Source organism: Bos javanicus, chromosome 3 (genome assembly GCF_032452875.1).
Source record: "Bos javanicus breed banteng chromosome 3, ARS-OSU_banteng_1.0, whole genome shotgun sequence".
NCBI lineage: Eukaryota > Metazoa > Chordata > Mammalia > Artiodactyla > Bovidae > Bos > Bos javanicus.
This window is the reverse complement of record NC_083870.1, coordinates 105,064,204-105,087,016: the sequence shown is the minus strand read 5'-3', so window position 1 is coordinate 105,087,016 and position 22,813 is coordinate 105,064,204. Positions and strand designations below refer to the sequence as shown.

The 22,813-nt window shown below is 59.3% G+C and overlaps 1 protein-coding gene across 1 annotated transcript; it reads left to right on the top strand.

Annotated features, from left to right (window-relative positions):
- The first annotated feature begins 811 nt into the window (after positions 1-811).
- On the top strand, positions 812-22,560 carry FOXO6 (forkhead box O6). The gene is made up of 2 exons (XM_061412322.1): positions 812-1,714; positions 20,366-22,560. The coding sequence occupies exons 1-2, from the start codon at positions 1,301-1,303 to the stop codon at positions 21,635-21,637; spliced, it is 1,686 nt and encodes a 561-aa protein (XP_061268306.1). The 5' UTR covers positions 812-1,300; the 3' UTR covers positions 21,638-22,560.
- The last annotated feature ends 253 nt before the right edge of the window (positions 22,561-22,813 follow it).

Here is a 22,813-nt window from a genome sequence, read left to right as displayed (position 1 = left end):
GGCAACAGCCTGCAACAGACTCTAAAAGAGTGGTTTGCAAAGTGTGGTCCCGGGTGCATCACCTGGGACCTTGTCAGAAATGCAAAGTCTCAAGCCGCAACCCAGTAATCTGGCTGGGGCCCAGTAAAACGTTTCAACAAGCTCTCCAGGTTGATTCTACTACACGTTAAACCAGGCACTCTGAATGCCTACGAAAAACAACTTGCAGATGGAGAAGCCAAAATTGTGGCCAAGCCTGACCCAGAACCCAGGTGTTCTTGACCCTCTCCTTTTCCCCAGCCCGGGGCACAAAGAACAGAAGAACTCCATCATCCACCCCACCAGGTTTCTGGAACGAAGATTTGGAAATACCAAGGGTCTAGAAACAGAGGGCGGGGCATTCCTCCCGGGAATAGAAGGCGGGGCCATGTGCTCTGAGCCCCGCCTCATCCCTGTTGCCCCGGGAAACCCCGGGTTGTAACAATAACCCGCTGACGCGCTCAGGGGAGGGATCCAGCCGAGTCCGTGGGCGGGACAGCCCTGCTTCGGACCAATGAGAGTGCCCGGGCCCCGCCCCCGCGCCCCCTCCCCTAGAGCAAAGCAGGGGGCGGGGTCGCGCCTGCCTTGTCTTCCCTGCTCCGTAGGCGGCGCTGTTGCATGCAGGGGCTGCGGCGGGGTCGCCCCCGGCCGGGAGCCCCGCGCCTCCGCCTCCAGCCCGCAGGCGGGGCACCCGGCCCGCCTGAGGATTCCGCGGCCGCGGGCGGGCACGCCCCGCCCTCTCCCGCGCCGGACCCGCCCCCCTCCCCGTCCCCCGCCCATCCGAGGTGCAGCCGGCGCTGAGCGCGGCAGGCGCGGGAGCTGGCGCTGGAGCCGGAGCGGCGGCGGCGGCGGCATTCACGGGGCGGCGGCGGCGGCGCGGGCTCCGGCAAGGGCTCGGGCTCCGGCATGGTGCAGTCCGGCTTCCTCCCGGGAGAGCGGGGCCAGCGTGCGGGGTCGGCGCCGGGGGAGCGGCGGCAGCGACGGTGGCGGTGGTGGCTGCAGGCACAAGCAGGCGGCAGGTGCTAGAAGCGGGGCTGGGCGAGGTGTGTGCCCGTTGGGCTCCGGGGCCGCCGCTCTCTCACTGCCCCCCTCTTTTCCTCCCTTCGGGCTTTTCAGCGCGTCCAGCCCCCTGTCTCCGCGACCTGGCCCATGGCGCCCCGCGGTTGAGCCGGCGCCGCCAGGGACCCCTCCCGCGGGCCTCCCCGGGGCGCGCAGATCCCGGAGCCGCCCGCCCACCCTCCGCGGAGCCCCCCTCCCCTCCTCTCCCAAGCCGGGCGGGACCATGGCTGCGAAGCTGCGAGCGCATCAGGTGGACGTGGACCCGGACTTCGCGCCGCAGAGCCGGCCGCGCTCGTGTACCTGGCCCCTGCCGCAGCCCGACTTGGTCGGCGACGAGGACGGAGCGCTGGGTTCGGGGGTGGCCGAGAGCGCCGAGGACTGCGGGCCGGAGCGCCGGGCCACGGCCCCGCCGATGGCCCCAGCGCCGCCGCTGGGCGCGGAGGTCGGACCGCTGCGGAAAGCGAAGAGCTCTCGGCGGAACGCGTGGGGGAACCTGTCCTACGCCGACCTCATCACCAAAGCCATCGAGAGCGCCCCGGACAAGCGGCTCACGCTCTCGCAGATCTACGACTGGATGGTCCGTTACGTGCCCTACTTCAAGGATAAAGGCGACAGCAACAGCTCGGCCGGCTGGAAGGTGGGGGCGTCCGGCTGGGAGGGGTGATAGAGCCGTTGGCTGGGGCTTCCAAGGGCTGCTGGATGTCCCTGGGCACCCGGTAGTTGGTCTGGAGGGAAACCCTGGGGCACCCCCAGGGGTCACAGAGTGTGTGCCCAGGGCGTGGGGCCGGCCGGCAGACAGGCGGGGGCGTGCTGGGAGCAGCTGTGTGCATGCTCTGGATGCAGGGTGGGAGGTCTGGTAGGGTGACAAGGGACTGCCACTTTGAGGCACCCCCGAGGGATACCCTCACCCCATCCTTGGGGGCATAGCAGAAGAGCCTATTCTCAGGCCTCAGACACTGGGGACCCCTCTGTTACCTCCCGAGTTTGCTTTCTGTTACTCTTGTTTTACCCTCTCCACCAGGGCACCCTCCTTAAAGAGCTGAAATAATGACCGGGCCGGTGGCTGCTTTCCTCCCAAATCTTTCCCACTGCCCTCCCTGAAGCTGGCCTCAGGGTGAGGAATGCGACCCTAGGCCCACAGTTCTTTCTGTAGTGCCAGGAGTTCACCCTAGGGCACCAGCCAGTCTAAGGTGGGGAACTGGTCAGGTGATCTGAGTTCTCCATGGGGCAGCTGCTGTCCCCCCCTTGCCTGGATCAGCATGGTGGGCTGGTGATGACCCCTGCTGGTGTGAGGGCAGGGTGTTGAGACCTGGGGATCTGTCTGTGCCCACCCCAGGCTGTCTGTCTCCCACTTCCCTGATTTTCTGAGCCCAGATGCATTTGGGGGTGGGGGAAGGGGGAGGGGCACCCCAGGGAGGCCTCAGTACCAACCACTGGAAAGGGGGGAGCCATCTTGGGAGAGGACGGGGTCTTGACTGGATTGTGGCCTCCAGATCCTCCCCTGGCTAACTTGTTGGGGAATGGGGATAGTCAATGCCTTTGGAGGAGAGGAGGCTGGGGGGTAGGGGTGGTCAGGCCATGCCTAGGGCCTGTAAGCTGTCAGGCTCCCTGTGGAAGAGGGGGTCTCTATGAGGGAGACATGCCTAAATGGAGGGCAAGGGCTGTGGCTGGTGGTGGTAGGCAGTGTCAGGGGAAGGAGGTGTGCCAGTGGAGGAGGGGAGGCTTGTGGACATGAACAGCACGAGATGCCCGGTGGCTGTGTTGACCTGGGAGTTGACCTGGGAGCCCATGGCTCTCAGCCTTTATGCTGGCAGCTCCTCTGTCTCTCTGGCCACTACAGGGTGGGGATGCAGCCTGGAGTAGCAGGCCTGAGTCTTTCTCTCCATCCTCTAGCTGGTCCCCCTGGGCTCAGCCCCCAGCAGAACACTTGTTCCTCCTAAGTGGGTCCTGTGCTTTGCTCCCACCTCCCTCCCCTGCACTGTCCCACCCTCCGCTTCTCCTTGTGGATAGTTCCTGTCCTCAAGGGCAGAGTTCAGACACCTCTTCCAGGAAGCCTTTCCTAACCCCTTTTCGCTAGCTCAGGTCCTCTCCCTACCTGTCATAAGTCTTAGTCTTTTGTGTCCTGTCTCATTTCCCTTCCCCACCCTCTTTGGAAAACAGTGGCAGTGGTTAGATCAATCTCTGTGCCCATGGCACCAAGCATAGAGCCTGGCACCAGGAGCTACCAGTGCATGTCTGGTAAAAGAGTAAAGGAGTGAGTGGATAGTGCAGAGGGTGCTGAGACCAGGGAGGATACTGTGAGTCAGAGCAAGCCAGGAGGGCTTCCTGCAGGAGGCGGAGCTCCAATTGGAGTTGAAGGGTTAGGGATGATGGGGAAGATGGCAAGAGGGAACATGAGGCTTGAACCTGGGAAAAAACTACAGTGCACTGAGGCTCTCAGGGCCAAGCCCTCTGCCAGGCAGCTTTAGGCATCTGTGCCAGGTGTCACCTTTAATGCCCTCTGCACTGCCTGAGGTGGGTTTTACTGTCACTACTTACAGAACTGGGCCCTGAGGCACAGAGTGGAGAAGCAAACTGCCCAAGGTCACAGTCAGTAGATGGGAAAGCTGGATTCCAATCTCTGTGTGTCTCCCTCCAGGGACCCAGAGCCTCTGGAATAGTGTCCTGCTTGCCCTGGGTGTGGCAGGGGGACACCGGCAACTTTCAAACAGGGATGGATCTAAATCTGAGAATGGGATTGGGAAGGTACTTGGAGATAATATAGTCCCATGAGTTCATTTTGCAGACTGTTAGACTGAGGCCCTGGCAGGGAATGGGACTCTTCTTAGGTCATCAGTGAGCGGCAGGCCCTGGATGATGGCCCAGGCCTCCCGCCTGCCCGTTGGATGCGGGTTCCTCTGCACCACACTGCTGGGGACACACTGCTTCTCCCTGTGCCTGGGCTCAGGAAGGCTTGCCCTGGGCTGGGGCATTGGTGAGGGGTCCTCAGGCTTGGGCTCCTCACCTAGACCCTGGCAGAGACCCCCACAGCAGCGGAGGAGGGCTGTTCAGAAAGACCTCTGGCCTTTCCCGTCTCATCCCCTCAATGGCTGTCCTCCTTCTATCCCACCTGCATCCAGCTCCCCAGGGAGCCTCTTTCCCCTCTCATTCCCGCCCCTCCCACCACCTGTTCCCCCATTTCCAGTCAGTCCCTCCAGGGGCTGGGTGGAGGGGCCATTCCCAACTCCCAGCCACCCTCTGGTTACAGAGCCTATGGGACACCTCAGGTGCCAGGGTTGGGGCCAGGGACCCATTGTTCCTTCTTCCCTCCCCTCCCCCACATAAGTGTTGCCCTTCAGCCCCTGCCGTGTACTGAACCCTGTGATAGATAGAGTGGGGGGACCAGTGGGGGAGGCATTGGACCTACCTTCAGGATGCATCAGGGCTACCCAAGCCCTGCGTTTTACAGGCAGGAAGGGCTGGGGGGTGGGGACTGGGGGGGACAGGGCTGGGGGACAGGGGTGTGGTGAAAGCAGGGAGATCCCCTGGGGAGCCAGGCAAGCCCTCCCAGAGAATATGGCACTCGATCTGGTCTGTCTTCACTGGGTGGCAGTCTGGTCTGTCTTCACTGGGTGGGGAAGGCGGGTAGAATTGGGGGAAAGATTTCCAAGGGATATTGACTGTGTATGCAAAGACAGGGAGGTGGAATTCATACGCTGGGTTTGGGAGACTGTTGGGCGTGCCAGGCTGGAACTAAGGGCTCCTGGAGGGGGCAGGGCTGTGTCATGGGAAAGGCCGAGTGGGCCAGATCAGGAAGGGCTTGACTTTTGCCCTGTGGCCCAACCAGGGATGTGGGATGACAGTTCAGAGGTGTTGCAGAGAGGAATTGGAGGAGGCAAGATCATCAGCAGGCGCAAGGCACCCAGCAGGCTGAAGCCCGAAGAGAGACTGGGCTTGGTGCCGGAGAGGCTGGAAGAGTTGCCATCAGGGCATAGGGTCTCCAGGTCCGGGGCCGAGGGCTTGGACAGGAAGTCTCCCTCCCTCTACAGGGTCCGGAAGTGTGGCTGTCCCACATCCAGGTTGTTATTGTTGTTCAGTCGCTAAGTCATGTCCACTCTTTGCTACCCCCATGGACTGTAGCGTGCCAGGCCTCCCTGTCCCTTACCATCCAAGTAGGGTCTCCCACTTCCTCTGACACTCTAGCCCCTCCTTCCCTAGTGCTGGACTCCTCCAGGAAGCCTTCCAGGCTACTCTGGATCTTGGTGCTCCTTCCACTTAGCACCCCTGGAGTTGTTCTGCCTGCTTTTGTGTTTCCTGGCTGCCAGCTCCCCTGGGAGCTTTCAGGCCAGACCTGGGTGCCTCCCATTCCTGTCCCCAGGATGGGTGGGAAGGAGCCCCGTGGAGGGGGACTTCCCTTCTCCCTCAGTGCCTGGAGCAGCTTGGCTGTTGTGGGGTGGGATCAGGAGGGGTGGTGCCCTACCCCCCATCCCGCCCAGGCTGGCCAGTAGGTCCTAGGTGGGGTGGGGTATAGAAGGGAGGGGCTGCTCCCTGAGGCCAGGAGGAGGGTCCTGCGACAGCCCGGCTGAGCAGTGGTTTGCTTGCAGGGCTCCCCCTTCTCTCCTCCCCGCAGCCCGTTCCAGCAGGGCTCCCTCCTCCTCCTTTGTCCTCCGGGGATCCCCAGCCCCGAGGGCTGGTGGGGGTGTGGGAGGAGGCGGTGTGAGCCCGGGTTGGGGGGTGTCCTCACCCCCCGCGCTGCACGAGCGGGGGGCTGGCAGCTGCCCGCCTCCTGGGCACGAGCCCGTGCCAGCCGCTCCTGGCACAGTTGCTGGCACGCCCGGCAGACTCCCACGGCCACCTGCTCACACCCACCCACGAGCGCTGGCGCGCGGCGGGCCCTTCCGGCTTCCCGGGCCTCCCGGCGCCCCTCCCCCGCTACCGCGCCCCCCCCCCCATCCCCTCCCAGTCCTCTGTTCAACGAAGGCCCCCTCACTTCTGCCAGCCGTGTGCGTGGCCCCCCGGGCCGCCCCTCCCCAGCAACTTGGGGAGCTCGAGAGGCAGGGCCACCAGGAGGCCCCTGGGGTAGCTGCACCTCTGAGGGGAGAAGGAGGGGCGGACCCGGAGGCAGACAGACAGACCGACAGACAGGGTGAGGGCCCCCGCCTGCCACCTGGCGCCGCTCCAGCGGGACGATGGCGGGCAGCGCCGTGCCAGGCGGTAATTGCAGACAGACTAATTTAAAGAGATGAGACGGTTATTTTTAACTCCTGTTAAGGTAATGAACGGCGCGGGGAGGGGGGTGTGCAGGTTCGAAAGTTCAGTACCCCCCCCCAGCCCCCACTTTCTGCGGGTTGGGGCTCCCCTGTCTGCAGGCCCTGAGGACCCAGCTTCAGAACTGAGTGGAGTGGAGGGGCTCTGCCAGAGAAGGGGAAGGGCTCAGAGGGCTGGGGAGCAAGCGCCCTCCGGTCCAGGCTGGTATTAGCATCCCACTTTCCCAGGTGGAGAAGACTTGTCTTAGGATCACCTCCCTAAGAACTGGCAGACCTGAGAACTGAACCCCCTTATACACCCCAAACTCACGTGTTTCCTCCTGTGCCATTAGGGCTGGGGTGGGGAGGGATTTGGAAAGGGGGCAAGCTTGTTTCTAGCAGCCCACCTTCTCTTATCTTTTGAGTGGTGGCTGGTGGTGGCCGCTAAATGGGGTCCAAAGAGCTTTGGAAGCCCCTCTGTGTCTTGTGAGGAGTGCAGGTGTAGTCGAAGGCTTCGAGTGTGGGTGAGGGCTTCTAGGGTATGGCTGTAGCAGGGAGAGCCCCGCCCCCCCCCCCCCCCCCCCCCCCGCCCCGCCGCCACTGTCTCCCTTACCTCGCAGCTGACTCCTCAGCACCCCTTCCCTATCTGAGCCTGTGGCCTGCCTACCATCTTGTGGATGTGTCCCCGAGAAACAGGTTCACGTTGGTGCCTCCTCCTATCACGTCCAAGTCTGACTTCCGTCTCCAGGAGAGTTGGGGAGTCATGGAGCCCATCACCTGCTGTCAAGGCTCCTTCCTAGATTACTCCCTTTCTCACACACTCCGAGGTGCTGGGAGCTTGCAGCCTCCAGCACTGCCCATTCTGTCACTAGACAGGCCTTTGGGTGGTTAGGCCTTTCTTCCTTCTCTCTGGCCATGGCCCATCTCTCTGGAGCATTGTGCCAGGTGCCCTAGCTCAGCCCCTCAGGGTCTGTTGGAGCTGTGGAGTTGGGAGTGGGTGAGGGGTGGGGACAGCCCCTGTAGAGGACCGTCATCTCGAGTGTGTTGAACTGGAGCAAAGCTCTCTCCTGTTCTGGTCCTCTGTGTTCTCATCCATAGCCAAAGGGCCTTAACTCACCCAGTCTCTGGCCCTTTTGGGAGCTGTAACTGGATAAACCCTCTCGTTCTAAGAGCCATGATGGGTAGTTGGGCCTGGGGGCGCAGAGTACTGATGGGGCTTCTCGTGGCTGGACGCAGGTGAGTAGCAGTGTGGATGGACTTGAACTGGGGGCTCCTGCTTGGGGCTGCCTACCCTGCCCCTGGCGGTACCCAGGTGGCAGACGTACTCTGAGCACAGTGAAGGGAGTGCTCGTGGCGGTCCCAGCTGTCCCCCCAGAGCAGGCAGATGGGGGTCCAGGGTGTTAGGTGGGCATCAGCAGAGGCTCTGGGGCCCGGGTAGGGCGCTCAGGGGGGACAGCTGGATCTGGAGCGCCCCCCTTCCTCCTGGCACCCTCGTTACCATGGAAACCAACTCCTGTTTGGGAGGGTTTGGCTGTTTGCTGCCTCTCCCCACCCCCTAACCCATATGTGGAGGTGGGAGGGGGGCCAGGTGGCTTGTGGGGGAGGGGCCTCCCACACCCTCCCCCCACCCAGGGCCTCCGTCTTTGCAGAGAAACCTTTCTGGTCTCTAAGAGGGGTGCCTCTTGTGGGAAGGGGAACAAGAATTAAGAGAATTAACTCCCGGGTGCTAGGCAGTCAGTTGGGCACTTCACATAAATCTTCCCATTTCATCCTCCCTGGGTCCTGCCAGGTATGTGATAATAGCCCCATTTTGCAGCTGAGGAAATTGAGGAAAAGACGAAGTCTCTTCTAAGGCAAGTCTCTTGCCAAGGCAGCACAGCTGAAACGAGGCTGAGCCTGGGTTCAGATGCAGACCTGTCTGTTTCTACCATGTGTCACCATCTCCCAATGCCGGTGCAGTGTCAGCCCACATCCCAATGAGTCCTCCTGCCCCAGGGCTCACTCATGCTCACTCCAGAACCCTCCAGGGCTACTCAGTTCCCTTGGGAGCCAACCGAGCCCAAACTGCTCTGATCGGGCCCCTGGGCCCTCTGCTGGCCGTGTCCAGGCCCCGCCCTCTCTCCTGTTTGCCCCTGCTGCCTCTGATCGATCCCACACTGCCATCTTTATACCTGACACTGGAGTTGCCAACCCAGACCACTGCCATTGTCAACTGCTCGCCAAGACTGCTGTCGACTCTCAGGGGCTGATCCCTGGGGACACCCTTCAGAAACTAGGCAGGTGCTTGGGTAGTTTGAACAAAAACCTACCTACTAGGTGATTCTGAAACCCAATGTGTCTTTCTGAGAATCCTGCCTTAAGTCCTTAGGTGTTGGCGGAGCTGGCTGGTGATCTGAGTCACCTACAAGCTTTTATAGTACAGTCTGCAGCCCCGTCTCAGACCCTCTTATCAGACTGTCAGCGGGTGAGCTTTGAAATCTGTATTTTAACAGGTCCGTCTGGTGACAGGTCAGATTCTGAACTGATGCCTTCGATGGTATCTTCCTTGACTCCTGCTTGTCCCTCCTGTCTTCTGTTCCCAGGGTGGACCACCTTCTCCTCCAAGCAGGCTGCCCAGATTGAGCCCACACCTCTCTTCCTCACTCTTTCTGGGTCCTCCAGGAGTTGAGCCCCATGCAGTCAGCTTCAAGGGACTGAAACCACTCCCACCACCCCCCACCCCCCAGAATCCATTCACCCGCCCTCCGCCCTCCGTGTCTCCTGTGCTCCGCCACAGAGCGTTTGGCTGCAGGAGGGAGGGGAACGGTCATGGCGTGAATCCTCGGCAGACCTCTTTGGCGCTGGCCCGTGAGGAACCGGAAAGTCGCAGTCCCTGCTCTCTGCTAGCTCCCTGTCTGGTGGGGGAGGTGAGACCACGTGTGCTGTTCTTACAGGGACCAGTTCTGGGGCCTTAGCCACTCCAGGTCTTGGCCTCCTGCCCCCAGTCAACCTCTTGAGCCACATCACTCAGCCCTGTCTTCTGACCTTTGCTTCAGCCACACACAGAACTCTTCCAGCTGGAGATGCAGCCACCATGGGCCGTGACAGGCGTGCTCCCATTTAATTTTCATAGCAAACTGTGAAGCTGGTACCGCTACTGTCCCCAGTTTGCAAATGAGGAAAGTGAGGCTGAGAGACACAAAGTAGGCTCTCATAGTATCCCACTGGCAGTGACAGAGATGAAACTCCCCTGGGCCATTCCTCCCTAACCCAGTGCTCTGTCCAGGCTAGTGCAGGCTGGCCTCCACCCGCAACATTGTCTCTCTGATTTCCCTTGGAGTTTGGCCCTGAGGCTTCCAGCCTGGGGGTTGGCTCTGGGATCCTGACTCCCTTTCTGCAACCCAGAGCTCCCAGAGGGAGGGAGCTGACATCGGCCCCCTCTCCATCTGCAGGCCCCGGGGCTGATGGCTGCTTCCTCCACTCACTTTAATCCAGGCCTACACCCACTGGGCACCCACTGTGCAGCGCTGCTCAGAGGAACTGGACTGGCTCTCTGCCCTCAAAATGCCTGCAGGTCCAGCTGGGGAAATAAGATGAGGATAAAAATGACCCAGGGTCATGATGGAGGGACAGATAATTCGCTGTGGGTATTTGGAGGTGAGGGAAAAGAATGAGGCAAAAAAGTTAAACCCTCAGTCAGGATTCTTTGGGAGCCTCACAGGGTCTGGCTATGTTAGCCAGAGCCCAGCAGCACTTGAGGCTGGAGAAGCAAGCAGGGGCTGGCTGGTGAGTGAGTGGCCTTGAATGCCACACCAAGAAGTTGGCACTCCAAGCTGTGGGGGATGAGGGATGACATGGGCAGAAAGGATGGTATGGAGGGTTGGGGCAGGGGAAGAGACTGGCTCAGGGGCCACTGTGGACTTCATACTGCGATCCAGGATAGAAGATGAATCTGAGAAAGAGTAGAGGCCCCAAGATCCCAGGCCTGAAGTGCCAGGCAGCACCCTTTGGTGCGTCGAGGATCTCAGAGGTAAGACAGAGTGCGGGTAAGAGTCTTGAGGCAAGCAGGGAGGAGCAGTCCTAGTTTTGCCACTCACCCTGTGTAGCCTTGAGCATCCAAGCCTCAGTTTCCCCTTCTGCAAAATGAGATGATAAGACATGTCCAAACTTTGCTGTGAGAATTACATCTGAGGAGAGTTACATGTAAAGTCCCCAGTGAAATCTGAGCAAATACTGTTATTGTTGTTCATCGCTCTGGCAAAGGAAAGGAGATAACTGTCCATGCCCTGGGTAGGGTGGGGGTCCTGGGCCCTGATCCCTGAGAGACACTGACTTGTGTGTGTTGGGGGTGGGGGCAAGACTTCTTCTAGTCCCTCCCTTTCTGTCCCTGGGGTGTGAGGGAATCAGGAGGTTCCATATGCTGCTCTCTAGCCTACAGAGCTTTCCCTGAGGCCTTGAGGGCAAGCAGGCAGGTTTCAGGCCCCGTGCTTTTACAAATGAGGGCAGTGATTTACCCAAGGTTATCCTTGAACTCAGCACTGCCTGCCCCTAGATGCTGGCTCCTCTTTGCCCACTGGCAGGCTGTGTGACCTTGGGCATGGTCCTTCCCTCTCTGGCTCTAAGTCCCATCTAGGGATCCAAGCTCCCCTCCCCCAATACCCTGGGAAGCTGTGAGGCCTCCTCCACCCCTCCTGTCCCCTCCCCCTGTCCTCAGCTGGCCTTGCCTCCTTTTGTAACCTGAGCTGGGGCTGTGGGGGAAGGGGCTTGCCCTCTGCCAGCGGCACCTGCCAGCTGAGCAGATGTGAGGGGATGGAGGCCCTCATCCCCCAGGGGATTGCCTGCTCTTGGCTTGACAAGACTGGGGCTGGGCGGGCAGCGCTCAGCACACCCAGCCCTGGCCTCTGGCCTCTGCCCCCTAGAACTTACCCCAAGCACTTGTTCATTTTCCAGCGGACATTCATGCTCCAATGTGCCCTGCAAGGACCTCTCAGGCTCCGGGAGAAGACAGATGGCAGATGAGGGCTGGTGCCCCAGTCTGGGTGGGCTGCTCAGGCCTCCTGGAGCCCCTTGGCATGGGGACAGAGGGCCAAGGGCAGCCCCTGGGGGTGAGGCCAGTGTCTGTGCGGGTGGCCATGCCCCTGGGAGAGCAGATGGTTCTCTTGGCACCATGCCCACTCTTCCTTTCCACCCCCTGCCCCCCACCCGCCTGCAGGGCTGGGGCACAGCTGCTAAGCCCTCCCCAGAGCTGGGCTCAGGGCAGGGCCGGGTGAGGTCACTGCAGCTGCTCCCAAGGCCTGGGGCAGGGGTGTGGGAGGTGCTGCCAGCAGAGTGAGGGAGGGGATCAGAATGAGGAGGGGCTCGGAGGGGCCTGAATGGCTTGGCAACTGGGGATCCCCTTTAATCCTGGAAGAGAGAGGAGATCTGTGCAGGGGTTGCTGAGCCAGCGTGGCAGTTCCTGGCGCCCTTTCCCCAGGAGAGTTTCTGTCTGGCCTAGGCTCGCCTAGAGGTGTCTCAGGGTAGGCGGAAGAGCACAGACCCTGGTGTGAATTCCTGCCGCAACACTTATCCCCTGGAGCAGGTCAATTGTTCCCTGAAGCCTCAGTTTCTCCTCTGTAAAATCAGAATAATAAACTAACTCAGAGGTTTGTTACAGATACTCAGTAAGACTTAAACTGTTGAGTGCCAGCGTGTGTGTGAATGCTCAGCAAATCGTAGTGTCTTTCCTTCTCCACTTGTTGAAGTCTCCGGAGGAGTCAGCAGAGAGTAGGGAGGTGGCAGAGGCACCAGGAACTGGAGGAAAAACCAGGAGGAGGAGGAGCCAATACCTGGAACTTCAGCCTGAGGTTTGGCGGAACAGAAATGGCAAAGTTGCCAGGCCTGAGTGGTTCATGGCTGCTGAAAGTTCCAACCTATGTATTGACTTACCGTGAGCCAAGGATTGCCCACAAAGTTCAAGTTGGGAGGCAGACTCATCCACAATTACACTCTAGTGCACAGGTAGATTTTTTCAGTAGAAATGGGGAGGGAATAGTTATTTTGGGGGCTTGCAGAGGGGAAAGACACCACAAAGCTCGCCTTGATAGAGCAGGACCCAGGTGCACAGAGAAAGAGAGAAGGGCACAGGGAACAGTGTGCAAAGGCAGGAAATGTGAGATATCCAGGGTGGCTGGAGTTCCAGGTGGGTGTAAGCAATGGAGGTGACGAGGCTAGAGAGCATCAGAGGCCCTTGATTGTCAGTCTGGAGGATGAGGAGCCCTGGGTCTTTGAGTAGGGGTGAGCTGGGACTTCTGCTGTTGGCTTGTTTGCTGTCCAGGCTGAGTGTGTGGGCTCTGTTGTCTCTGGGGTGGCAGGGGTGGGGGATGCCAGGGCCTGTCTCTTGACCTCCTGCCTTGCTTTGGCTATTTGGTTCCTCCTGGCCCCTGGCTGCCCACTTCTGTTCCACTAATGACTCCAAGCCATTCACCTGTCAACACCTGTGGCTCTGATGCTCCTGCCTGCCCTTCCACCCCTCCTTCCCTGCAGACCCTAGTACCAAGGGTTTGCATGTGGCCTCAGGGCCCTGAGGTCATCTAGGTCACTCCTTCTCCCAGGAAGTCTGTCTGGACTGAGTACTCCAAGCAGCAGAGCAAGTGACCCTCCTCCTTACCTAGATTCCCCACCCCCAACCCCCGGTTTTGTGGCTCTCTCTGAGTCAGGTGTGTTCCTGGGTCAGAGGTGGGTGGGGGATTTAGGGTGGTACAAGGGTTGCTCCTGGGCCTGAGATAGGGACTCCATAAGATGTGGGATGTCATGCCCTTCCCGGCCTCACTCCCTTTCCCATGGATGTTGGGATAGTTACTGTCTTTTACAGGAGATGCTCAAGGTCACATGGATGAGGCTGGGATTCCAATTCTAGCCCTCAGTACTTCTTCATGCAGGAAGGGAGGGAAGGAAGGAAGGAGAGAGGAAACAGGAGTCACAGAGGGAATCAGAGCACTCATGCAGCCCCACAGGTGATCTCTGCTCTGGGAGGCACCAAAGGGAGGAGCTGGGTCACATCCCCATTGGGTAGGTGGGGCCAGCTTCCTGAGGGCAGGGCCAGGCAGAACCTTGGACAGCAATGGAACCTGGAGAGGCAACCATACCTGGTTTAGGTTGGATGGATGGACACAAGATCCAGGACTGAACTGGGAGAGTCCTGGGATCCCCTCAGTACTAGAGGCCAGTGGGTAGCACAGGGCTTGTTATGGGTGGGCAGCATAACACTTGGGTCTCCTGTCTCTGATGAAAGCCAGGAAGCTTGGGCTTGAGAATCAAGGCAGGGATGGCCACTGAGGTGGGTAGCAGGGCAGCGTTCCCCACCTCATTAGGGATGTGAGTGAGAAGAACCTTGGCTTTGGAATACAAGAGCCCTGAGACCCAGACCTAGCTCCATCACTTCCCAGCTTTGTGGTCTCAGGAGTCATTTAACCTACTTGAGCCTTAGTTCCCCTCTCCACCCCTACTTCATAAAATAGCATTACCTACCCACAGTGGTGTTGGAGAAAGACTCTTGAGAGTCCCTTGGACTGCAAAGAGATCCAACCAGTCCATTCTAAAGGAGCTCAGTCCTGGGTGTTATTTGGAAGGAATGATGCTAAAGCTGAAACTCCAATACTTTGGCCACTTCATGCGAAGAGTTGACTCATTGGAAAGGACTCTGATGCTGGGAGGGATTGGGGGCAGGAGGAGAAGGGAATGACAGGATGAGATGGCTGGATGGCATCACCAACTCGATGGATGTGAGTCTGAGTGAATTCTGGGAGTTGGTGATGGACAGGGAGGCCTGGCATGCTGCGATTCATGGGGTTGCAAAGAGTCGGCATGACTGAGTGCCTGAACTGAACTGAATCCACAGTTTGGATGGTTTTTAGAATTCACAGAAGAAATGTATCTGAAGAACCTAGCTTAGGTCTGGCACGTGGTAGGTGGTGCCCTTCTCCCGCCTTGGTATGTGAGTGTGTGCCAGTGGTGTGTGAGAGTGGGCTTGCACTGGCTCGTGAGAGCTGATCAGGGAGAACTTCTTCCCAGTTCTGCGCTCAGTGACATCATGCTGCCAGCTTAAAATTGGCTACGATGGGAATATCCATGCCACAGAAACCAGCAAATGCTACAAATCTAATCAGGTGGAGTTTTTTCCTTGCTGGAGAGCTGGAAAAAAAAAATCCATCCTGTGGATTCTCTTTAGCCATCAAGGGGACCAAACAGGAGGTGGGGGGCAATGGTGGAGCACTGGCTGGACCATGCAACCTAGAACTCAAAGTCCAGGGGCCTGGGAAGATTGGATATAGTCATAGTGCCAGGCAGCCCTCCATAGGCCAGGGACAGCAAATGGTGGGACCCTTCTTCTTGCTCCAAACCCCTCCTCTTTCCCCCCCACTCCCCAGCCCTGAGATCTGCTGGGCTCTGGCTGGAGAAGTAAGATTGGATGAGGTTGAGCTATCAGGGAATGAAGCTGTGCTGGGAGGAGAAATGAGGTTGAGCTGGAAGATAAACGAGGTTGTACTGTCAAGGAATGAGGTGGTACTTGGAGGCAAGGTGAGGCTGCATTATTAGATAAATGAGGTTGCAGTATCAGGGGATGAAGTGTACTTGTAGGAGAGATGACGTCCTGCTGGATCAGGCGGGTTGCACCATCAGAGAACACAGCCACACCACAGGAGGAAGGAGAGCCTCCGACTTGGAGGATAAATGAGGGTGTCCTGCTGGATAAATGAGGGGGCCCGTCAGGTGAATGGAGTGCTGTTAGCAAATGAGGTTGTACTTGCTGGATAAATGGGACTGGTGTGCTGGATAAATGGGGTTGTGTTGTCAGATGAATGCATTACTGCTCGTGGGCGAAGGGTGTCCTGGGAATAGATGAGGGTGTCCCGTTGGATGGATGAGCTGCCGCCACCAAACAGCTCAGACCCTGTCCATGGGGGAGGCACCATCAGCAAGGATGAGGTTATTCTGTTCCCCTGGGGGCTCCTGGAGCATCTTCTGGCTCAGATGGTCCAGGCTGCTAGAGACCTTGGCCGCAGCAAGCCCTGGGTTACCCAGATCTGTTCGGGCAGCAGGAGTGAGCAGGTAGGGGGCCAGGGTGGGCAGCTGCTTTGTTCACCCTGGGAGCCCTACTTTCCCTCTCACCGAAGCCCTTCCTCCTCTCTGTGCTTCCTTCTGTGGCCCAGGATGCTCCTGCCTTTCTCTACCCCTGCTTGCCTCCCATTCTGTCCTGTGTTCTCTCAGTTTGGAGCAGCCCCTATTCTGTGCAAGTCACTCTGCCAATCTCATTAATTCTCCCTGCAAGACTATGTTACCCTCCTTTGCTGTCTCTCATTCATTCACTCAACAAACATTTATGAAACGCCTGGCATACACCAAACACATGGGGTCTGGTAAGAAAAAGAAAGGGACAGAAATGCTTCATGGAACTTGGATTCTAAAATAAGGGAACCCAGATAACAAATTAATGAACATAATATAAAGAAATTATACAGTACTTTAGAAAGTGCTAATTGTTTTAGAAAAACTCAGAGCAGGGTTAGGGAGCCAAGAAACGGCAAGGCAGAGGAACATCTGTTAAGAGCGGACAGGATAGGTCTCATTGCGTAGGTGGCATCTCAACAGAGACTTTGTGGAGCTGAGAGATGGACATGGGCATCTGGGCAAGGTGGGATGGTACCTGGCAGGTTCCTGGAAGGTTTGAAGAATGGGAGGGATCAAGCAGGACAGTGTCAGGAGAGGAGCCTAGGAGGTCACAGAGGGGCTGGTGGGCTATGGTAAGGCCTTTGTTCTTTACTCTGAGTGAGATGGGGGCATATGAGTGTTCTGGGCAGGACTGGACCGTGATCTGGGTTATTTATAGGATCCCTCCGGCTGCTGCCTGGTGGAAGGCTCAAGGGAAACAAGGGTGGAGGCAGGTAGCCTGTTTGAGGAACTGGAGGTTCAAAGCGTGCAGCTCAACTGCTTGTGGGTGTCAGAGCCAAGACTGGAATCTGGATCCAACACCAGAGCCCTGCTCTTTGTCCTGCACCAGCCTCCTCGCCCTGGTGACTGAGGCCCCAGCAGGCTGGCCTCTCACCCAGGTTCTGCACGACAGTAGGAGGGGCTGGGATGTAACCCCCTGTCCCTTCCCTCTGCCCCCACCCCCGATAGTCTCGCTGAGGCACCAAGTCAGGGAGGTCCCATCCTGGAAACTGCACCAGGCCTGCATGAAGGTGTGGGAGGTGTGAGGCCCCAGAAGCCCAGCTTGGGCACCAGGGGAGCCTGGGCATGCCGGGGCCTTGGCTGTGGTGGCGGGTTGCTAGGCAACTCTGAGAGGGAACCCTGGTTACTGCTACCTGGCAGAGGCGTCTCCCTGCCCCCCCTCCCTCACCTCCTCCGTGGCCTCTGGCCTCCCAGGAGGCCTTGTGTGGGTGAGATGTGATCAGTGCTTGCCACAGGATCTTGGCCGGGAGCTCTGATGGGTACCAGGTGGCTGGGCCCTGAGGAGCCAGAATGAGCTGCAGGGCCTGGCCTGGCCTCCTGGGGCACAGCCCTGGTGCACACCTGGTGAAGAGCCCTGCTCAGCAGACCAAGGCCTAAGTCCTCACCTAGCTCTGGGCCACCTCCCTGGGTGACCTTGGGCAAAGAATGGCACCTTACTAAGCGTCAACCCCATCCAGGTGGCCTGCAGAATTCCTCGCCAAGGGCCATTTTCTGTGAGAGTGCCAAGGGAGGGTGCTGAGCAGAAAAGGTTCCAGGTTACCCCCACCCCAGCCCCAGTGGCTTGAGTGCGGAACACTCATGTTTTGTGTTAGATTCCATTTACTACAAGAGTTCCACTACTTAAAAAAGTTTGAAAACCCCTGGCCTGAACAATTCCAAGAACTTTTCGTTGTCAACTGCAAAGGTGCCTAGAGTGCATGGCCCATCTCATCAATTTCTGGGGAGGGAAACAGGCCCAGAGAGGAAGAGGGAGTGGCCCCAGATCAGGCTTGCTGGAGGACAGGGAGGAGCACCAAGCTGCAGGTCAGGAGGCCTGGGCTCGAATCCCAGCTCTGCCACCAGGTCCTGGGTGATGCAGGGCAAGTCCTTTTTTCTCTCTGGGTCCAACCAGCTGTGGTTTCAGGCTGGGGCTTAGGGGTACCTGGCTGGGCAAGGAACAGAGTGGGGAAGGATAGAGACCTTCATAGGCCTGGAATGTGTGTTCTTGACGGTGATCTAAAACATTTGTATTGATATTCAGAAAATTTGGAAGTCTCGTGGAATACAAGCCAAGATTCCCTTGAATTCTAAAAAGGAAACGCAAGACTCTTAGAGAATTTTGACCTTTTAACATGCCCCCAGCTTCCCATGCTACCAGCTTCTAGGGTTGATTACATCATGGAAAGTTTGAGAAGAAATGGAGGACTGGTTTCCTAAGATTCTTTGGAAATTCTCTGACTTGTTCTCTCTCCCATGGTGGAATGTGAGGTCCTTTAGACTCAGAGTGAGTCTAACCTGAAATCAGTGCCTGGCTCTGCCACTTAAAACTGTATGATCTTGACAACTTACGTAATCTCTCTCAGTCACCTCACCTTGAGATGGTTGGTGGTTTAGTCATCAAGTCATGTCCGACTCTTTGCGACCCCATGGACTGTAGCCTGCCAGGCTCCTCTGTGTGTGGGATTCTCCAGGCAGGAATACTGGAGTGGGTTGCTATTTCCCTAGAACATCTTGAGATAGGGGTCACAGTCCCTGAGTTATATGAACACTGACAGAATGATCATAAAGTACTGAGAATGGGATAAAATACTCCCAATACCAGGGCTGACCCGGTAGGTACTCAGGAGATGCCCTACTTGGTGACATCCTTCCTTCTCCTCCCACCCTCCAGCACTCAGAACCGGGCTGGCACATAGTGACATGGATAAAGAGGTGTGGCCTGACTGACCTCCAGCTGGAGGGGCTGCGAGGTGGAGCCTCTGGCTAGGCAGTTAGTCCCACAGGGGTTGAGAACTGAGGCCTCAGAGGTCCCTGAACACAGGTGTTGGGGAGGGGCTGGGGAGCCAGGTGCAGGGGCGGGAGCAGGAAAGGGGGGTTTCTACTCCAGGGAGCACCACTCCCTGGGGGTCCGGCTCCCCTCCTCTCAGGGCCCCAGGAGGAGCCAGGCAGGGCAATGCTGGGAGGGGCCTTGGGGCCCCAGCTGTTGTCTCCCAAGACCAGAAAGTGCCAGAGATAAGGAGCCTGGGGCCCTGAAGAAGTCAGGTGCGTGCCTGGTGCTGGGGGTGAGGGGCAAGTGGGCGCCCTGGGCAGCAGAGAGGACCCCTCCTTCTGCAGTCAGGTGGGAAGGAGGCAGCAGGGAGAGCCTGGACGGATCAGAGGTTCTGGGGCTGGGGGGATGAGAGCAGGTCCGTATGCTGGGCAGACCTGGAGTGGTGCCTGTGGGACCGTGGGCAAGTTACATCATGCCTCTGGGCCTCCATTCCCTGGTACAGGAGATGGGGTAATGCCAGCTCCCCAGAGTTGTTTGTGCCCAGCGCAGGTACACTCAGGGCCTGATATTAAGAATTGTAGAGAAGGAGTAAGTCTGTGGAGTGATCTAAGAAGTGAGGTCTTCTGGCCAGAGTGAGGGATTTGACCAACATTTATGAACACCAAACACTTAGCACGCACATTATCTCAGGTAATGATCTAACAGCTTTCCGAGGTGGTTACTGTATGTTGCCCATTTTTTTCAGAGCAGCTCACCGAGGTATGCACTCCTAGAGATTGAGTCAACAGCCATGGTCACATAGCTAGGTGGCTGAAAAGAGCCAGGCATCCTGCCCAGCCCTTCAGATACCCAAACCCCTGCTATTTCCACAACAGTGCCAGAGCCAGGGAGTCCAGGCCTCCAGCAGGGAGGCCCCAGAGGTGGGGCGTGGTAGGCTCTGCAGTAGTTCTAGTCCTCCATGTTCTCTGTGAGGAGCCAGGTCAGTGGAGCTGTGGACTCCCCTGCCTCCCTCTCTCCCCAGGCCAGGCCTGGCAAAAGTAGGCAGTGATATGGAGCCCAACAGAAATTTACAAGAAGATATGTGTAGGTGTGGCTAAGGTGAAGCCCGAGGAAGGACCAGAGACAGCAGGAGAGCTTTGTGGCCTAAGGCAAGCCACTTCATCTCTCTGAGCCTCAGTCTTCTTGTCTGTAAATGGGCATGATGTCACCTGCTTTGTGGGGATTTTGTGCAGGAAGGGGCTTGAGGGCAAAGCTACTTTGCATCAGGTGGGTGGGGAGGGAAAGGAACTGGGCTGACCTGAAGGTGGGTACTGAGCAGCTGTGGGGTTTGAGGTCTCCACGGCTGATGGATGTGCTTTGAGGGGTGTCCTGGGATCGGAGTGGAGTTCGCAGAAGCTCCGAGAATTGGGGAGAAAATGTGGGCCTCTGCCCACCTTGGGGACACCCAGCCGATTCTGCTTATCCTGGCCAGACCCTCCCAGCAAAGGGTTAACAGTCTTCTCTACCTGCAGTTGCATTTTAAAGACACGAAATTAAAGCAGGTAATTTATTCTCCCCACACACGAAAGAGCAATTAGTTCTAAACAGGGCTTAATCAGTCACCGCGAGATTGATTTCTGGAGCCCTGGGTTTTCGGGCTCCTGGCGCCACGCCAGGCTGGGGGCGGGGGGGGGGGGCGGACAAATGAGCCGCAGCGGCATGAGCCCTTACATAATCTGTTGGGGGGCCCTAGCAGCCTGGCTAGCCCCGGGCAGAGCTTGGCTGAGTTGGGGAGAGGGGTCTTGCTCCCCTGCTGCAGGCGGCTCCTCAAGAGTAGCCTCCCTGGCAAGACTAGACCCAAAGCTCCGGCCCCATCCTACAGACAGTGCCTGTGCGGGCTGCGAACAGGGAGGGTGGGGCGGTTCTGGGGTGGGGGATGGATATTCTGAGTTTGTCCTACCTGGTACTTACACCTGTTCCCCCTTCTTCCCCGCTGTACCCTTTCATCTTCCCTCTTTCCTCCCCTTCTGCTTTTTGGCGTTTCTTTTCGCCTTCTCTCCTCCTCTCCTCGATTTTCTCCCACTCCTCTTCCCATCATTTATCCCCTCACTGCCCACTCCTCCACCCCTGTCCTTGTCTCTGGCCACAGAACTCCATCCGGCACAACCTGTCTCTGCACACCCGGTTTATCCGCGTGCAGAACGAGGGCACAGGCAAGAGTTCCTGGTGGATGCTGAACCCCGAGGGCGGAAAGACGGGCAAGACCCCGCGGCGCAGGGCCGTGTCCATGGACAACGGGGCCAAATTCCTGCGCATCAAGGGCAAAGCGAGCAAGAAGAAGCAGCTGCAGGCACCAGAGCGAAGCCCAGACGACAGCCCCCCGGGCGCGCCAGCCCCAGGGCCCATGCCTGCCGCGGCCAAGTGGGCCACGAGCCCAGCCTCGCACGCCAGCGACGACTACGAGGCGTGGGCCGACTTCCGCGGCGGTGGGAGACCCCTGCTCGGGGAGGCAGCTGAACTGGAAGACGACGAGGCCCTGGAGGCCCTGGCGCCGTCGTCGCCGCTTATGTACCCGAGCCCGGCGAGCGCGCTATCGCCCGCGCTGGGTGCGCGCTGCCCGGGGGAGCTGCCCCGCCTGGCTGAGCTGGGGGGCCCGCTGGGCCTGCACGGCGGCGGCGGCGGCAGCGCAGGGCTGCCCGAGGGGCTGCTGGACGGCTCGCAGGACGCGTACGGGCCGCGGGCCCGCTCCGGGACGCCCGCCTACTTCGGCGGCTGCAAGGGCGGTGCCTACGGCGGGGGCGGGGGCTTCGGGCCGCCGGCGCTAGGCGCTCTGCGCCGCCTGCCCATGCAGACCATCCAGGAGAACAAGCAGGCCAGCTTCCCGCCGGCCGCCGCGCCCTACCGCCCCGGGGCGCTGCCCGCGCTGTTGCCGCCGCCGCCACCGGCGCCCAGGCCCGGCCCCGTGCTTGGTGCACCCGGGGAGCTGGCGCTGGCGGGCGCTGCCGGCACCTACCCTGGCAAAGGGGTGGCCCCGTACGCGCCGCCGGCGCCCTCGCGCAGTGCCTTAGCCCACCCCATCAGCCTTATGACGCTGCCCGGCGAGGCGGGCGCGACGGGTCTGGCGCCGCCGGGACACGCGGCCGTCTTCGGGGGACCCCCCGGCGGCCTCCTGCTAGACGCGCTGCCCGGGCCGTACGCCGCCGCCGCCGCCGGGCCGCTGGGTGCCGCGCCCGACCGCTTCCCGGCCGACCTGGACCTCGACATGTTCAGCGGGAGCCTCGAGTGCGACGTCGAGTCCATCATCCTCAACGACTTCATGGACAGCGACGAAATGGACTTCAACTTCGACTCGGCCCTGCCGCCGCCGCCGCCCGGCCTGGCCGGAGCCCCGCCCCCCAACCAGAGCTGGGTGCCAGGCTGAGGGCCGCCTGCCGCGCGCCCCAGGTGCCCTGCCCCGCACCCCACCCCCCCAGGGGCCTCTGTCTTCCCATCCTGATCCCCGGGTCCCCATTCCCATTTCCGCTCCACGGGGGGATCCAGGAGGCAGCCCCAACCCAGCTAGAGACAGCCCGCAGAAGCTGACCGCTGAGGGAAGTGGTAGGCAGGCGCTGGAGCACCCTGCTATTCCTGCCCAAGCCCCAGAGGCCAGCTCTGCCTCCTCCCAAAGACGGGAAGCCTGCGGGGTGGATGCTGGGTTCCCGGCTGAGTGGGAATGGGGAGGAATGAGGTGGGACGCGCTGGTCTGGGAAGCAGACTGGGAGATGCGACAGGGGGGCGTCTCCGAATCCTCAGTATCATTGGTAGGGCTCTCGCGTGACTAATCGCCCACCCAAAGTCGGGGCTGATTCCCTATTGACACTTTCCCACTGGTCTTTGCGTCACCCACCCCAAGCCAGGAACCCCTCTCCTGAAAACACACCCACACTCACCTATCGGCTGTTCACCTTGAGCTGTCCTTCAAGTCCTGAACCACCCTCCGACCTCCACCCCCACGGTTCAGCCCTTCCCACTCATCCTCGCCTGCCCTTGTTTCTCCCCTCCCGGTCGAAGTCCCTCTGCCCTTCCACCCCTGCCCGTCCCCCAGTACTGGTTTCAGCCTCTCCAGCTAGCCTCAGCTCTGGATCCACTCCCCAACCCATCACCCCTTTCTCCGTGCCAGTCCTGGCTCCTCTCTCCCATATTTATAAGTGTCCGGTCGGGGCGGGCTGTGGGCGCGGTGTCCCCGGCGCATATCGTAGGCAGTGTACCGTGGCCGTGCCGTCAGCGTGTGCGTGTGTGCCGTGTCGAGGCCGTGTAGAGTGCATTGTACAGCATATTTTCATGAATAAAATTGTTTTAAATATTTCCCGCGCCTTGGGCTAGCAGGAGAGCGGCGGCGGAGGCAGATAATTGGCAAGGATCGCGGAGGCGGGGGTCCCTGTGCCTGAGCCCATTGTGACTTTGTGTCTGCATCTGTGTCAGCATTCACGGACGCCTATCTGCTCAACACACATTGGTTAAGCGCCTACTGAGTTCTGGATGCTGGAGATGTGCCTGGGTGGACTCTCCACCTGTTTCTGTGAACATGTGCCTTGCGGGAAGTTTCTGGTCTGGGGAT

Bases quoted from the DNA above. Each gene is read 5' to 3' on its own strand.
- FOXO6 (XM_061412322.1), top strand. From the start codon at position 1,301: ATGGCTGCGAAGCTGCGAGCGCATCAGGTGGACGTGGACCCGGACTTC. The intron at 1,715-20,365 runs GTGGGGGCGTCC...CTCTGGCCACAG, and splicing joins ACAGCTCGGCCGGCTGGAAG to AACTCCATCCGGCACAACCT.